Here is a 17,223-nt window from a genome sequence, read left to right as displayed (position 1 = left end):
AAGAAAGGTCTTGGTCTGTAGATGAGCCATCAAAAGAGGAAAGAGGTAAATTCCCTTGGGGCTCTGCCCCAGAAACCTTTAAAGTAGCCTCTTCAGATTTGTTTACATTACGACCATATGCTATTCTACACTACTTTCTACACTACTTTTTAATGCAACTGCTGTTAATATTTAAATTGTGATTTATTGAATTTGTCAAAATGAAGTACAGTATTTGCAATGGATTTTTCTGATTTTAAAATTGATTTTCTTCTGCATCGTGTCATGTTTTGCAATATAATGTTCTATTACCAAATCAGTGGAAAATCCTAATATCACAGTAACTTTTAAAATTATTTCTTATGGAGTTAACTTATATCTATTGTATGGGTTGTTGGTTTCTGCCTTTTTTACCACTTCTTGGAGATTGTACGTAGGTGATATTCTTTGGCATATTGCATCTGTAGACGAAACTTGGGTTGGTGTAATTATTACAATAGAAAAGATCGAGAAATACTGGACAATTTGAGATAGGCTAAAAATAAAACTGTATTAACACTGTGCTACATTTCTTGAGCAATCATTGAAATAACCGATTTGCAAACAAAGGAAACGTAGAAAAAGTCATAGAACACAACAAAGTAGAAGAAATAGAAAAACAGTTTTTTTATTACACTAAAAAAATAAGATCAGCTTTTTGAAAAAAGATAAGATATTTACAAAAGATTTTGATTATATTATGCAGATTATGTAGACTGTTATGTAGATTGTGAGTATTTCTATAATCTTTGAGTCGCCTGTAATGCTTCGCAATTGCTCGAATTCGAGCAACAGGTACACTAGTAATTAATTTAACAGACAGCTGGTTTTCTTTATACTAACTTTCACTGTCATTTTTACGTTACAAGCTGTTAACAAAATGTTGGTCGTTTGTAAATTCTGTATGATCGTACTAAGTTTTTTAATGTAGTTTTTCCTGCATTTGCGTTCTCAGGAAATGTGTAATTTTGAACCATACGGGGAGTCTCGCAGTCTAAAGTGTACCAATAGCTAACTTTTTATTATGAGAAGGACAGTTAACTTCTTATGGGTCCCTTTATTTTTAAGGATTTTTTTATGGTTTTGAAGTTTTTAAACATGACAGTCATTTTCCAATATGGTCGACAACTTAAACATTTTGTATGGAACACCCCATATTTTATGATCGTTTAAGAATGTAAATGCAATTTAAAAACGTTTTTGTTCTTGAAATTTTTTCTCTAATACAAATTACATCTAAGAAAAAAAGGCATACGGTGTACAAATGCATCCTGTAGCTCCTAAGCAAGCAAGTTTTAAAGAGAAAATGCAAAGAAAAAGTCATAAAATTGAATCTAGATTCTAAAAATACTTATAAAATACATAGTGTTTTAATTTTAAAGTTAGCTGCCATTTTTGAAACAATGAAATCCAATCTTAAGTGTATTTTACTTATTCATTCTTTGCATTATTATCTTACTACTTTTGTTTAACATTTACTCTACACTAACATGTTACAAATGAAACAAATTCCGAACCCGCTGTTCTAAATCATAAATAGTTTCACCAAATACTTATTTCCCGTGCGATGTACCATTGACTATTGGATACAGAAGAAGACATCCCATCTATATGGATCAGCTGTCGCCAATCTTTTACTAAAAAGGAATGTAGTTGTGTGAGCCAGTCACAGATTGCGCTAGTGTCTAAAATTCTATTTTTTACCTTATTTTTTTGTTACTGACATAGTTGCTGGGTTGCAACAGTTGCTATAGCTCATAATAAGTCATTCCATCAGTTTGACTTGGTAAAAACCATTGTGTAATAGGCAGAAATCAGTAATTTTGATCAGCGCAATCTGTAGGTGGCTCACATCAACTAAGACAAATTGTTGTATTAATAGTCAAAGGTAGTACATAGTTCCCACAAAGTTTTTATTTTTGCTGTGCCGCAATGAGCAAAAAGACACTTTATTAAAAGAGAACATGTTGATGCGTAAAACAAATTTTATTGATTATTAAAAGACAATTTATAATAAACTACACATTTTGGATTAGGCCTATAAACATTTTTTGGTATGTGAACTAAACAATAATTTTTTTTAACAACATTGATGTAATTATGTCATTTTTTAAATCAGTTGATAAACAATTAATTGTTACAACAATACACATGACAGCTCAAAGAGACAAAATCAATAAACAATGTCATTTCCAGTCTGAAAAAAAACTATGTTTAGAAAATGTTTGTTAAAAAACTGAAAAGTTTATAATATTTTATGTGTAAGAATTATTTTAATCTAGTTAGGCTACAGTTCATTTACTTTAGATAATACAGTAGATAAGTCAAGAAGTAAACTTAGTCTACATTTTAACCGTGGAATACTTAGGATAGCAGTAAGCTTACCTTAGAAGTGCAGGTTCTGGTTGGAGGTAAGAACAGACAGAAAACACTCAAAAACACTATATTTTGTCCCTGACAAATGGGTCAAGTGTAGACACTCTCTCCCTCTACACTTGGACAAAATACCAAGTCTGTTCAAGAAGTATTCGACCTTGTTCAGGAAAAGCATGATTTATTGATATATTTGTTTTAAAAAGGAACCTTGAAAATAGTCCTATCGGGACTTCATACACTTTTTCCAGCATTCCTGCCACTTTTGGAAACTAGCCTGGACCTATTCCTCCTTAATGGACTTCAGACGAGCTGTCACATTTTACATGACCTAATTTCTGCTCTGAAATAGGGTCTCTTTAAGCGACATCTTCATGGTAGGGAACAGCCAGAAGTCACTTGGTGCCGTAAGTGGTGAGCAGGGGGCCTGGCGTAGCACAAGAATGATGTTTTCCCAAGAAGCCTTGAACAAGATCGGAAGAATACGCTGGTGCATTGTCCTAATGAAGCCACCAAGAGTTCGTGGCCCACAAATTGGGAAGCTTGCGATGCACTACATTGCGCATGCGGCGTAGAACATTTAAGTAGTACTCTTTATTAATGTTTTGTCCCTCAGGTGTGTACTCATGATAAAATACTCCATTACAGAAGAAAAAAACAGCATGACTACGATTTTGCTTCAAATTTGGCGGGCTTTTTTGCCACGGCGACGTTGAGTGTTTCCATTGAGAAGACTGCGCCTTGGTTTTGGGATCATCCCCATACACTCACGTCTTATTATAAGTTAACCTTCTTGTTTGCGGTGCTGAAGATAACTGTTTTGAGAAAGTTTGGGCCATTCTGAATGCTTTTCAAACAGAACCGTGCTTTGTATGTTAGCATGTCTCGATCAACTTCAAGCAGCAATTCCTTTTTTTTCATCAGTCATGTTCTTTGGGACAAATTTTGCAGCAAACACGACTAACACTTCGTACACAGTTCCATGTCTGGCGGCCGACAACGAACTGACACCATGTTAAGGTCAAGTGACCAGTCACGTGACATGCTTTACAGTTGCCTTGATCTACGCGCCAAAGTGCAGCTCAATGCGGTTGTTGGATTACAAGATAAAAAATAAGGTCGGATACTCTTTAAACAGACCTTGAAATGTGTGTTTTTCGTGCCTCCTGTATGATCTAAGACCTATCTGTACTTCTAAAGTAATTTAGTTGCTATCCTCTTTATTCCACAATTAAAATCCTGGCCTAGAGCCTTTCCTTGAACAAAGTTAGAACAAAGTTAGTCTTCATTTTCTTTTGTTCAGTTTTAATTTGGACTTAGCAAAATAGAGGGCAAAGTAAAATGTTGATAAATCACCTGTTCTCCCCCTTAAAGTAAAAAAATAAACACACTTACACAAGATCTTTAATAAATGACATTGATTTACAAAAGCTTACACTTGCCATCACCTAGAGGAGGCTGCCTCTACTGCATGAGCCGCAGCCAACAGAGCGTCTATGTTGGACGGTGGAACCAGTAAGTCTTTGTTGCGTTCCAGGGCTTTGTCCAGGTCTGACTGAATATGAACTGTTCTCACATCAAAACTATGCAGACTCAACGAATCAAGCCACGTAAGCATACTGCTGTGGTTAAGGAAATAAATACCACTTATTGTAAATTGGATAATTTCAATCAAATTAAAACTTGCAATAAATAGTAGGGATGGTCAAGTCTCGAAATTTCGGGAAATTTTCGGGAAATTTTAAATCTCGTTACACGAGACGAGATTTCTTTTTGGCCGAGATTTTTATCGAGACGAGAATAAAAAAATACCCCCGCCGCAGCAAACCTGCCGACTAAGCGAATTTCCATTTGTCTGAATTGATTTTCAGTTAAATATATTTTAATAACATTAGGTTTAACGAGTACCTAGGTTTGCTGCTACAAGGAAACTAATAAAGTGTGTTTTTGAGTAAAATATTGATAGCTTAGTACAAAATAAATAAATTTGCCAAGTTTGATCAAAATATATTCATAAACAAGCAAACTACAACATTTGACAATATTCTCCATAAGAATAACATGGGAATTTTAAATTTACAATTTTTTTAATTTTCTCCGTTACTAATAATCGAACAAAAATACTTTTATATACTAAATTATTTGTTTTTTTAAGCTCTTTAAAAAGGTCTAAAGAGAAATTGGGAAATTTTGTGTTTTGAGGGTCAAAAGTGAGAAAAACCAATTTTTACCCCATAAAACCCCCCGTAAAGCCCCGTTCCCATGGTCCGATCGTGCTGGTTCGCGAACTCATTCAAGTTTATCCCGCTTTACACCTTTAAACCAAATTTCATCAAAATCGGACAAAAATTACTCTAGTTATCGCGTTCACGGACGTATATATATATAAGTCTATATATATATATATATATATATATACATATATAAAAATTTGAACGAATAGTGTTTTTGTCCTCTGGGGACATCAAAATGAAAAAGTAAATCGGTCCCGGGTCAAGGTCTTACCGTGCCACCTACGGTAATAGCTACTTCCCTATAGGGAAATTCGCTAAAAAAAAAAAATTAAAAACTCCTGCAGAAAGTTAATGCAATGCAATACAGGAGCGTGTTGTAGTTGCGTTTCCTTTGCGAAGGCGTTCTTATTTAATTAATTCTTTAAATGTAAATATTACTTTAATTATTTTAATAATATTACTTTAATAACATTTGAGAAGTTTTGTTAAGTGTAAGCAGTGTGAGGAATGTTTTATTACTGTACTATAAAAAGTCAAAACAAGTAACTATTTTATAAAAATTAATATTGCTTTTATTTTATGATTTATTTTATTTTAGGATAAGTTGAACTCTATCCTAACTGATATCACTATGTTTCCTAATCGTAGGCATTTTTAATAAGTTAGGCGTGATTAATAAAAAAATGTTATGCTGATGTTTTTTAATAAAAGATTGTAAATATTCTTGCCTATTATCATTATTTTTGTATTTAAACAGTCATCTAACAATGTTACAAAATCAGGTAAAAATTGTGAACGTGCATTTCCCGTTGTGTATGAGAAGGGAAATCCCGTCTCGATCTCGTCTCAAAATTTTATGAGAAATAAAAAATCTCGTCTCGAACTAAAAATCCAATCTCGTCCATAAATAGTAACAGATAAAAGAGTTGTTTGGTTATATGCATAATCTTAAAGTCAATTAAAAAATCCAGATCACATTTAACACTATGAGCGACATACGGAAGTACAGTACAACAAGATGTGTTTTTAAAAAGTTATTGAGATGTACCACCACAACAGCAAAAATAATTTTGTACAAAAAAACTCAAGAGATTTCTTGTACTAATCTTAAATAATGGAGAGACTTGTGACACGTGGAGCAATTGCTCGATGGGGCACTAGGCAGGACACCCTCCTCCACTTTCCAAAAGTTAATTTGGAAATAGGAAGGAGGCGGTTCTCCTATTTTGGCCCAACAATTTACTTTATTTTTACTTTCTCCCCCTATACATAGTATATGGAGAAAGTATTGTTTTCGTCAAAATTTTCGAGTTTGAGTTTTGAGTGGATATATTCGTTTTGGGTCCCCCTGGACCTAAAAAAGTGGTTTTCGAAGTGATGTCTGTGTGTGTGTGTGTGTGTGTGTGTGTCTGTGTGTCTGGATGTGTACAGAGCTAGAGACCACACCTGTGGTCCGATTTCGATGAAATTTGGTATGTAGGTTCTAATCCATGGTATCTCCAGGCGTTTTTTTCATTTTTTTGAAATTTTGATTTTTAATGGGAATTTCCCCATAAAAACCCATAAAAAACCGGAAAAAACAGATTTTCTCGAAAACGGCCCGAACGATTTTGATAAAAATTTAGTATGTTGTAGCCCTTTAAATTCTAAATAAAATAGTACAAACCCCATATCTGTAAAAATTACGGTTCAAAAGTTATGGTCAAATATTTTATTTTCCCATAAAACCCCCATAAAATAACAAAAAATAGGATTTTAGAAAAACATCCGGTTTTGATTTAACATAGTATGTTATACTCCTTACAGTTTTGATAGTTTTTTTATTTTTTTGGATATTTTTATTTTTAATGGGGATTTTCCCATAAAAACCCCATAAAATAACGAAAAAATATGATTTTCCCAAAAATGGCCCGAACGATTTTGATAAAAATTTAGTATGTTATAGTCCTTTATATTCTGAACAAAATGGTACAAATCACATTTATGTTAAAATTACGGTTCAAAAGTTATTGTAAATTATGTCATTTTACCATAAAACCCCCTTAAAATAACAGAAAAATCGGATTTCCTCAAAAATGGCCCGAACGATTTTGAAAAAAAATTTAGCATGTTATAATCCTTTAAATTCTGAACAAATTTTACAAATCTCATTTGCGTATACAGTTATTTACTCTCACCACTAACACATGATAAAGGTTTTTGACAATTTCATGATGTTTCATAAGTTTTTGACAAACTTATGGGAGAAAGTATGTGTCAGAATGCTGATACCGTTTATTTTAGTGTGTGTTGATTCCCATGCTACTCTCAAGGACTGAGAGCTTGCATAGTATGTAGTATTTTACACTTATACTAATATTGTAATTTTGTACACTAAAGCATAGCCTAATAAATCAACCATAAAAATGTGTAAAAGGATACGATTTTTCATTTTTTTCAGTTGTCACAATAGTTGGCATGATGAATTTGTCTTTGAACTCATCAATTTTAGGATTCCATTTGCTCCAGTCAATGGGTTCATGAACTCCATCACTTCCATATCTCTGGTTGTATCTGTCATAGTGTACCTAAAAGCTCAACTGAGATTATCAAACAGCCTAAATTATAACAGTATGTTAATGTTACATCACATCTCATCAACAACAACTATTGTCCATACACACAACGGCTCTGCTGTAAGTATTAATAATAAATAGGAGAACCTGTACATTTTTGCATAACAATTAATACCCTGCCGCAGCAAACCTAAGCATGTAATTATTTTAGTCCTAAGGAACTAAGGGAATTTCCATTTACCTAGTTGGATTTTTACTAAAATATTCCCTTAAAGATTGTCAGATTTACTTTCTATTGAAATATCATTAATGTTAATGAGTGCTTAGGTTTGGTGCTACAGGACAGGTAATAAGGGGAGTTATTGAAATGTTGATGTATAGTATGAAGCAAAAAAAATATCCCTAAACAAACTACAATTTCATTAATCCTCCATACATCTTGGAATTTTCTTCACAACCAGGCATACAACGCTTAAATATACAAAATAGGTTTGGAAAGTAAGTTCCATTTTGAAATAAAAGAATAATGAGTACAGATACAGGAAAGAAATTTATTTTTAAAAAATCTATAACTCTTACACTATTTTTGACATGGCTACTGTGATTTTTGAGGCATTGTCAGAGCGTGGTACAAGTTTGAGTATACTCTCCTCGTAGAATGTTGCTGCCCAATTCCAGGGTGAATTAGTAGTATCTCTTAGTAGTTAACCATGAGATGACACGTTTTTTTCAGCTCTTCAGTTAAACCGCTGACCGCCAAGAAATTACTTCAGATTGCGAAACAAATTAAATTTGCTCGGAGCGAGGTCAGGGCTGTACGGAGGATGGTCAAAAATGTCCCAGCCAAAGCCCTGAAGAAGGTGTCTTCGTCACATTTGCTGTGTGTGGTCAAGCATTGTCGTGAATGAAAACCACTCTTTTAGTTTGGCCTCTCATCAAAAAATCAATAAGCAAAATGCCTTTTCTGTCCTTATTTTAGTCTTCTCATTGACTACATTAACCAGTTCATCATTTTCCACAGATGGACGTCCACTTAGTTTTTCATCATGCACTGTATCTCGTTCTTTTTTTAACTGCCGAACCCATTTCTCACCATAGAATCCCTTATTACATTGTCTCCATAAATCTCACAGATTTGTCAGTGACTGTTAATTATTGCTTTAAGTTTTTAAGCATTAAGAAAACAAATCACAGATCAAATTTTACAATCAGTAGGATTCTAAATTACCACAGCTGTTACGAACAAGTGCTACGAGGTGTACGACAACAATAGCAAGTTCAAAATGGCGTAATTTCCTTCCGGTTGACAAAGAGTAACTATTGGACGTGTGCTAAACTGCGATTGCAGCGCTACCGCGGAGAGTAGGGGAAACGGAACTTACTTTCCGAACGTACCTTACTTAATTAGTTTTAAAAGCTCTACAAAATAGTTTGGGAAGAAATAACAATACTTAATGTTTTGGGAGACAAAAAAATTTGTAAAATCAACTATTACCCTATAAAACGCTGTTCCCATAGTCGAATCATGCTGCTTTGCAAACTCTTTTGAAAAAATGCACGTTTAAATGTTTGTACCAAATTTCGTCAAAATTAGATGATTTTTTACTTGAGTTATGGTGTTAACTCAACTCCCCATGGGGAAATGACTATAACCGTAGGTGGTACAGTAATACCTAGGCCCGGGACCGCTTTACTTTTTAATTATTATGTCCCCAGAGGCTAAAAACACTATTTGTTCAAATTGTTATAATAGTGTCAATAAATGTGATAACTAGGGTAATTTTGGTCCGATTTTCATGAAATTTGGGTTGAAGGTGGGGATAAACTTTTTCTTTTCTTTTTTAAAGAGGTTGGCAGCCTTTTTTAACCTTGCATTTGCCCGTCCACAAGGACTAACCGCCCGTGTGTGAATTGTATACAGCACATAACTGAGTAATTGAATGAGTTTGCAAACCAGCAAGATCGGACGTTGGGAACAGGGTAAAATATTTTGGACTAAAGTGCTACATAGGTAAACTACTCAACTATTTACAACATTATAAAAATTATCTGAGTATCTAAAAAGTATCTGAGAAATTTATTCTTAATGAAACTCTTGCCCACGTTTTTGGAAAATGCCCATATAGTAGTCTTCTACGGAATACCCGCCACCATACGATCAGAAAAATCATAGCTGATCAATTCAGAAAGAAAAGTTACGAGGTCTATGAAGAGGTCACAGCTATAGAAGAAGAGGGCTCTGTGAGGCGGAGTGACATCATTGTTATAGACAAGGGGAAAGATTTTGGTCTCAATATAGACCCAACAGTTCGTCTTGAGACAAATGAAAATCAGCCACAGGTAGTCCATGAAGATAAATTAAATATTTACAGTAGAACGTCGATTATCCGAAGCCCGGTCATCCGAAACGTCGGTTAACCAAAAGGAAGAAAGAAGCAAAAATCAATAAAATTGCGCGCCAATCACGACTCGCCGTAGCGCTACGCCACCGCACGGCTGCTAAGTGGTTAAAGTCTAGTCTAAATATAGCTCAAAGGTCTGACCCTCCCCCTTCCCCCCAAACCCCTACTTCATTCACTGTTGTTACGCCCGCTCACTTCAAGGTCATTGCACAACCCCTCCCTCCCTTCTATTGTTTTTCATTGCCGGTCAGTCGACGGCGACTGCTTTGAGTTGACCTATTCTGTCGTAACAGCTAAAGAAATAGGTTAGGACAACTACCTCTTGCTTATTTCTACACTGTAAAAATATTTGTATTACTGTAGAATCTACAGTAGTAAAAATTATCCAGTATTTCATGTAAACACAAGTTACATTTTAACAAATATTGATTTTTTACCAATTTAAAGCAAACTCGACTCGAAACTGCCGGGTTAAAAAATAAGCTCGAGTTTCAAGGCCGTACTCGACTCGAACTCGAAATCTCAAGTACTCGCACATCTCCATAATTAATAAAATTTATATTATTGTACAGTATCCACAGACGCGAAATCGGCAAATCGCCGCCGGCCGCTATCCTTTCCCGCCATTTCCCGTTCCCCGTATTTTTCCCGTCAATGACCAATTATCCGAAAAATCAGTTATCCGAACAACCCTAATCCCCAATTAATTCGGATAATCGACGTTCTACTGTATAAGAAAACTATCCCCTATTATTCAGAAAAATATAAAATATCTAAATTTGAAGTATATGGACTACTTATCGGAGCAAGAGGAACGATTCCTCAAACAAGTTGAGAAATTTTGGAAGAAATTCAATTTGGAAAATCAAGTGCTATATTTAATATCCTTAACAGCCATAAAATTTTCTATTAATATTATAAGAACCTACCTATATAACAATTATCATAATTAGGTTTAAACAAACTTGCAAAATTTAATGTCATATTCTTTGTTCTACAGCAGACTACAATGTGTAGTAAGATTTCAGTTTTTAAAATAAATTTGAATTTATAATATAAAAAATATTTTTTTTTAGCTTTTTTTCTAAAATAATTTTGCTGCCTGTATACATAGACCTACTATAGGACATCTGGAAAGGTTAAGTTATACTGTTGTTGTTTGCTTGTTTGTGGGTAAATGGATACATTTGATCAAATTTGGCAAATTTATTTATTTCACCTACTATACTATTAAAATGTGGTCAACAAATTTTGTACCTTCCCTATAGCAGTAAACCTAGGTACTCGACTCGTATTGGTAATTAATTAAAAATTTATACCTTCCAGCACCAAACAAAAATGTATTTTGGTTGAAAAATGTGGAATTCTCAATAGATCACATGCTAACTTTGTCATACATTTTCAATATTGTTTTTAACTTTAAACATTTGTGTTTGAGATATGATGGCAAGTTTTGGGAATCAAAAGTAAATTATCTTGATTACCTTATTATCATGATTTTTTTTAAACATTTATCAGGTAAGTGAAAAACTTTTGCATTTAGGTGTTGAGATTTGTGATACAATTTTTTAAGTCTTGGTTTCCGTTTTGAGATTTGAAATTTCTGGTTTCGACCATCGCTATTAAAGAGATTTAGTATTTGATAAAGTTTGACCTGAGCTTAACCGTACCTCCTCCAATAGCAGACCCAGGCCAGGCGCGATGGGTATATCTAGTTTCTCTCTCTCCCATGACCTGACCAGAGTCTCTGATGCGGTCATTCCTCTCACAATGGCAATCAGCAGACCCACCATTTTGCGGATCTGATGTAACATGAAACTCTGACCTGCCAAGCAAAAAATCCGTCATGGACTATGTGCTTAAGTCTAACATTGTATTTTCTTCCCTAGTTTATGTTTGCTGTCAAATTAACGATGCTGTAGGTTTCAATAAGTTGTCTTTTTAGTTTGGCTTTGTTGAAAAGTCGGCATATTTAATAAATCTGTAACTGATATAAGCACAATCAGTTGTTGCCTTATTTCAATTACATTTAATTTGATTCTAAAACTGGTTACAACTTTAACAGTAATTTGTGTTTTCAGAGACGTTTTAAAATTATGTATTTTATGATAAATGCTAACAGAGATAGTTTTTAAGATTTCAACCTGTGAACCTTAGTTATTAAAACATGTGGAGTTCAGTACATGTTGCGACTTACCATAAACCAAAATGAAATGAAATAAATCTTCATTCAAAACAAAACATACAAAGCGTACATGAATGTGTCATTTCATTGTTATTTTAATTTTTATAAGTCTTACAATAAATCTAACATATACAATAATATTTACTGCAATTTCTTATACACAATATTGTACTTTCTATTATTTACACAAAATTAAAAATAAACCATATCTTAAGTTATGTTTTTATAAATTCTTCTAAAGTAAAAAATCATGGTCAATCAGAAATCTTTTGAGTTGTTTTTTTTATTTGTAAAAATTGTCCTCATTTCTTATATACTGCAAGGGAGGGAATAAATGAGTTTAGTTCCAATATAATCTGGGCTCTTCTTAGTTTTTTCTTTTTAGCAAATTTCCCATATAGGGAATAAGCTAACCGTAGTACTCATGGTAAGACCACATTATCTTAATCTGTTGCGATTTACACAGAGATGTAGAGATCAAGAGGAAACATGCTTTTGGAACAACCGTACGCTTTTAGCTCTGGGGCGAAAATACATTAGTACCAAGCCAGGAAGAGACCGAACAGCTATGTTTATAACAGCAGTTGTAGCGCTCTTCCCACAGCATGAGCGCTGAGGTTCTTGAAGGTGAGGAGAGCGGAAGGGGACGACCAATAGAATTTGCTCTAGACAAAAGCGACTGGTGCTACAAGCTTGCAAGTTTTTTGGTAAACTCGACTCGCAAATTTACTACTTGCACACCCCTACTCTAAAACCATACACACCTTTTACTTTCAGAGTTACAAATTCCAAGTCTTCTTTTACAAAAGGATCGCCACAAGAGAAATTCATGATATACCTATTTGAACTCGGATCTGTTGGTAGCCTGTAAATGATAAATATATTTGTTACATTACCAACAACTATTGAATATTTTATTAAATCAATTCTTTAAACTTAAAATCTTTACAAAACTGATCAGACAAAGATGAATGTAAGTTATAAGTTATTAAATTATAATACTGTATTTGTATTTAGGTAATAATAATACTCAGTGGTTAAAAATGTAGCACAACTGTATAAGGATGTATCATAACTTTCCCTTGCTACAAAGCATACTTTTACAAATTCTGACTTCAAAGCTAAATCAGAAAAGTTGTGTTCTGTAGATGTCTAATTGTAATCTTCTAAGTTCTTAAACATAATTCCAAGCCCAACTTGCAAGTTAGCTAACAAATTTCACCTGTTCTGGCTTGCTTGGTGTTGTCGTATTTGCAAATGGGCACCTCTACAAATGACACATCTGCAGATGATTTTACTGTGAAACAATTTTTCAAAAATTCTAATGATATAGGCTATCATTAAAAACATACCTTTTAGAGGTGAAATTGTGGTAATTGTGAGTTCCCACATACATTTTGAGAACCTTTTCAATATGTTCTCTGGTCTCATTTGGGAGTCTAAAGTCCTGGTGGATCTCCTCACCTTGTTGGGAGAAAGCAAAAGTAGGAGTTGTATAGGAATATGTGCGGCCATCACAATTCCCCTTGCAATTGAATCCCTTAGTAACCCGTTGAATGGCAATAGCTCGTATTTGTTCAGGCAGATGCTTGTTGATTTCTTCTACAGAGGAGGTTTCGGCTAGAAATATTGCAAAAAATGTCATGGTATTTATTTTGAGTAATCGACTCAAGCCCATTTTAACTGAAACCTGTTATACTGGATCCCGAGTTAACCGAAACCATGATACAACATTCAAATCAATTGGGAAATTAGGTAGAAAACAGGAATTGTCTATTGTGGGCCTGTGGCACAAGTACTTGGCTCAGCTAACAGAATGTATTAGTGGGCATTTTGAGAATACAACAGTTGTAGATTTTAAAGTGGAAGTAGTTAAAGTGATTTTTTGAACCAAAAACCTTTAAATTCCAGTAATGACTAACAAAAACAATAGGTATCTGGATTGACCTTGTTCCCTTGTATTACAAACATCAACTTAACACGTTCGCTGCAGGCTACTACAATTGTTGTCCCCAGGTACTGGCGTGCTATGTGATCTACTATAAATGTACAGCAGAGCACTCCTGTCCCCAACATTGCCTTAATGTGTGCTCAGCATTTGACGGGGAACGTTTTCCCCGCAGCGTGTAGTGCCAGGTAATAGATCATTTCGGTTCAATTAATATTTAGGTCATCCATTTCTATCTCTTACTGTGTCTGTGCTTTGTAAGTAGTGTACTGTAGGATTTTCAGCTTGGATTTAGTGAAATGGAAGTGAATATCGACTAGGCCTAGTGAAATTGTTGAAAACCTTGTTTGGAAGGTTCTGATGAGAAGTAAGCATTTTTGTATTTAAGAGGGAATACTACTTTTTTCAGCAGCAAGTGTGTTAAAAATGTCAAATAACAATCGGTACATTATACATAGGCTACATGATAAATAATATGTGCCGCATAAGAACAACAATGATAAAATGTGAATACATAAAAAAATTAATAGCTATATATTCCTCCCAAAGTAAAAAAAATATAAGGCGACAATAAATATTAGGCTGAATAAATAACTTACGAAGTTTCAAAGAAAGAACTTGTCTGATTGCAGAGACTCCTTTATCTGTTCTGGCAGCTCTTTGGAAAGAAATCAGTTGAGGTTCGTTAAACACCTCTTCGTTAATGTAGCCGGCTTTAAGCAAAGCAGAAAGCAGATCCTCTTCAATAGTTTTTGTTCCAGGATTCCTTAACAAAAAATTTATCATCTTTATTTTAAAATGAAATGAACTCAGTTTTCATTCATCATAGTTGAATAGGGTCTAGGCTGTGGTATATGATTCTATCTGTTGATGACAAAATACCCAAAATATTGCAGAGTAAGTAAGTTTGATCGGTTACCTGTGTAAAATAGTATGTCTACAAGTTTCTTACCTTTGTAATCCTAAGTAGCCCTGTCCCAAATAAGAAATCAATAATGCAACTTTACGCCTTTTAATCTTGACAACATTTGACAGCAGCGGTTTCTTTTCACATGTTTCATTGTTGCTTTCACTTCCTATTTCTGACGCTTCACGTTTCAAATTGTTAGGTCTACTTTGTAAATTAGAGTCAGTAGTTGTAACTGACATGTCTTGTTTTGAAATCCTCCGAGGAAACTGACAAAATATATTCCTTTTGCCTAAAAACATAAGAACATAGCTTAGAGGGGGGTGACAACAATAAAAGTAGGCTTAAGCCACAACTCGGTTTATTTTTTCACGTTAATTATATTCAACCTATGAAGTAATTGATTTTAATTGGAGTATATGGCAATTATCTCACTACTCTCTCTCTATACAGGGTGTCTTGCAACATTATGAATAAACTTTTGTCACGTTATTCAGCTTGTCAAAAGAAACAAAAAATATAATATAACATGAGTCCTATCTCATTCCCTTTTCAGTCAATCTGTCTGAATGTGATTTGTACAAAATCATTCATAACTCCTTAACTGTTTGAGCTGCAGTGTTGAAATCCTGTAAAAATGTTTATCTTATTGACCACGATGTTTGTGCAAAATATGAATAAACACTCTTAAACCATTTAAAAATGGCAGCTTTCAAAAATATTTAATAAAAATTCCATGAAAACTGTTTTATCTATGTTTTTATATTTTACAAAATATTTGCAAGACATTTGTAAAATTTTGTAAATGTTACAATCAAGGGCATGAGGTTGTTTAGTATGATGAAGAAATATGATAATTTGCAGGTTGTAAACACATAACAAAAACAGCTCAACTCATAGTAGTGTAGTGAAAAATATGTTTAAACTTATGCAGCACATTAAAATTTATTCAAAATCATTATCTAAAAGAAATTAATAGACTTTTTTTTAATACCACGTTTTTAAACGCTCTAAAAATTGAAAAAAAATGTATAAATATGTGGAGGGAGAGAATTGCTTGTAACATTTAAAACAAAAAACGTGGGGCGCATCCATGCAATAGCTAATTTAAGATTTTCTTCGCATATTGAATTATTTGCTAGTAGCAAGATGAGAGAGGTGGGGACCTTTTTGGAGCTTAGTTCATTGGAAAATATCGTCGTCGTTCTCATGATGAAATGCTGCAGTTACTTACTGTCATTAGAAGACAACGTCAAAGAAGAATATAGCCTATATTTAAAGTTAATATTTGATACATCCTTAATCGGTGCAAAAATGTTAAACAGTAGCCAATAACGTAATCAGCAAACAGCTCTTGGGACACACAGAGAAGTTCCAGAAGTAATAGGCCTACCAACCCCACTATGAATCCAGACACAATAAAGTATGTGATTATCTGAGAGACTAATGTGACATAAGAGTAAGAATAGTATATTGCATGATTCTGTCTGAACTGACTTTGAAATGTGTTCTGCGCGTGTGCCAAACCAAGATGCATGCTGCATGCAGCGCCAACATACCGAACGATCGGTTCTTAGTGGTGCTGCAAGCTGCAAAATGCCGGTAGCTCTGTGCCAGTCGCATGTGTGTAAGCTTGACGTGATTAACACAGGTTGATTTTCAAGCTGCATGCTAGTGTAGCAAGAAAAATGCTAGACACACAGTGCGAGATGCATGTGTGTGTAACCCGTTTTACTTATAACTTATTAAGCAAGTTCAAATAGGACATTGTGTTACTGTAAATGCATATGTATGTATGTATGACTAAGGTAGTATGTTTTATCTATGGTCCAACCGAAACATTTAGGCCTACCAGTACAACCTTTTATTTATTTACCGTCTTGTGAGTTAACAGTATAGGCCCTAAGTGTAGATATATTATTATAAGTGTTATTATTTACTTTCAAATAAAATGACGGACCCATAACAGACCACATTCCGCATAGGCTAGCCATTCTATGCCTAGTCTAGGGTATCTTACATTTATAATTTTGAGGTTATGCTTACTTACAACTATTTGTGATGTTCAAAAAAGACAGCATTTAATTTAGAGTTGTACAGGATTGTTGTACGCACAATTTTACAGCAAATAATTAATATATATTATAATAACTGCTTTAATATAAAAGTTGACATAACATTTATTTATGTTAACTTAATAGAAAAAATAAAATATTTCTTCGCTTCGCCTATGGAGTCGGTCGTAAGTCGGACGGATTTCCTTCCAATCCAATCCAATCCAAATCCAATTTCAATTAGTGATGGCAAATGAATATCGATGTTTTCGAAACATCGATGTTTATCGTTTCAAACATCGATGTTTTAACATCGGTTTTTGCAGTACGATATATATCGAGCAAATATATGCATATATATCGAGCATCGATGTTTTTACCCAAAAACATCGATTATTGCTCTTAATAGGTTATCAGCGGTTATTTATGTAGTTTTTTGTCAAACCTGAACCAGAAAAGCATTGCTCGAGCTATAATATTTTTATTTTGAACGAAATTTTACATTAAAAGTATAATTTAACTGACTAGATACAGTATAAATAGTCTG

General features: G+C 33.9%; 1 protein-coding gene across 1 annotated transcript; it reads right to left on the bottom strand.

Annotated features, from left to right (window-relative positions):
* Positions 1 to 2,598: 2,598 nt before the first annotated feature.
* On the bottom strand, positions 2,599 to 16,877 carry LOC128986262 (pseudouridylate synthase 1 homolog). The gene is made up of 8 exons (XM_054406530.1): positions 16,673 to 16,877; positions 14,668 to 14,914; positions 14,315 to 14,481; positions 13,120 to 13,387; positions 12,532 to 12,632; positions 11,253 to 11,407; positions 7,047 to 7,192; positions 2,599 to 4,010 (listed from the first exon to the last, which is right to left on the bottom strand). Exons 1-8 carry the CDS (start codon positions 16,701 to 16,703, stop codon positions 3,836 to 3,838), a joined length of 1,290 nt encoding a protein of 429 aa, XP_054262505.1. The 5' UTR covers positions 16,704 to 16,877; the 3' UTR covers positions 2,599 to 3,835.
* Positions 16,878 to 17,223: the final 346 nt, after the last annotated feature.

Source organism: Macrosteles quadrilineatus, unplaced genomic scaffold, assembly GCF_028750875.1.
Source record: "Macrosteles quadrilineatus isolate MER2022 unplaced genomic scaffold, UCM_ALF_1.0 Scaffold_1__1_contigs__length_201487025, whole genome shotgun sequence".
Classification (NCBI taxonomy): Eukaryota; Metazoa; Arthropoda; class Insecta; order Hemiptera; family Cicadellidae; genus Macrosteles; species Macrosteles quadrilineatus.
Note: the sequence above shows the minus strand (reverse complement) of the source record. Positions and strands in the feature narration are given on the sequence as shown.

Bases quoted from the DNA above. Each gene is read 5' to 3' on its own strand.
- LOC128986262 (XM_054406530.1), bottom strand. From the start codon at position 16,703: ATGCTGTCTTTTTTGAACATCACAAATAGTT. The intron at 14,915-16,672 runs GTAAGTAAGCAT...TTATGTTTTTAG, and splicing joins TTTGAACATCACAAATAGTT to GCAAAAGGAATATATTTTGT. The intron at 13,388-14,314 runs GTAAGTTATTTA...CAATATTTCTAG, and splicing joins AGTTCTTTCTTTGAAACTTC to CCGAAACCTCCTCTGTAGAA.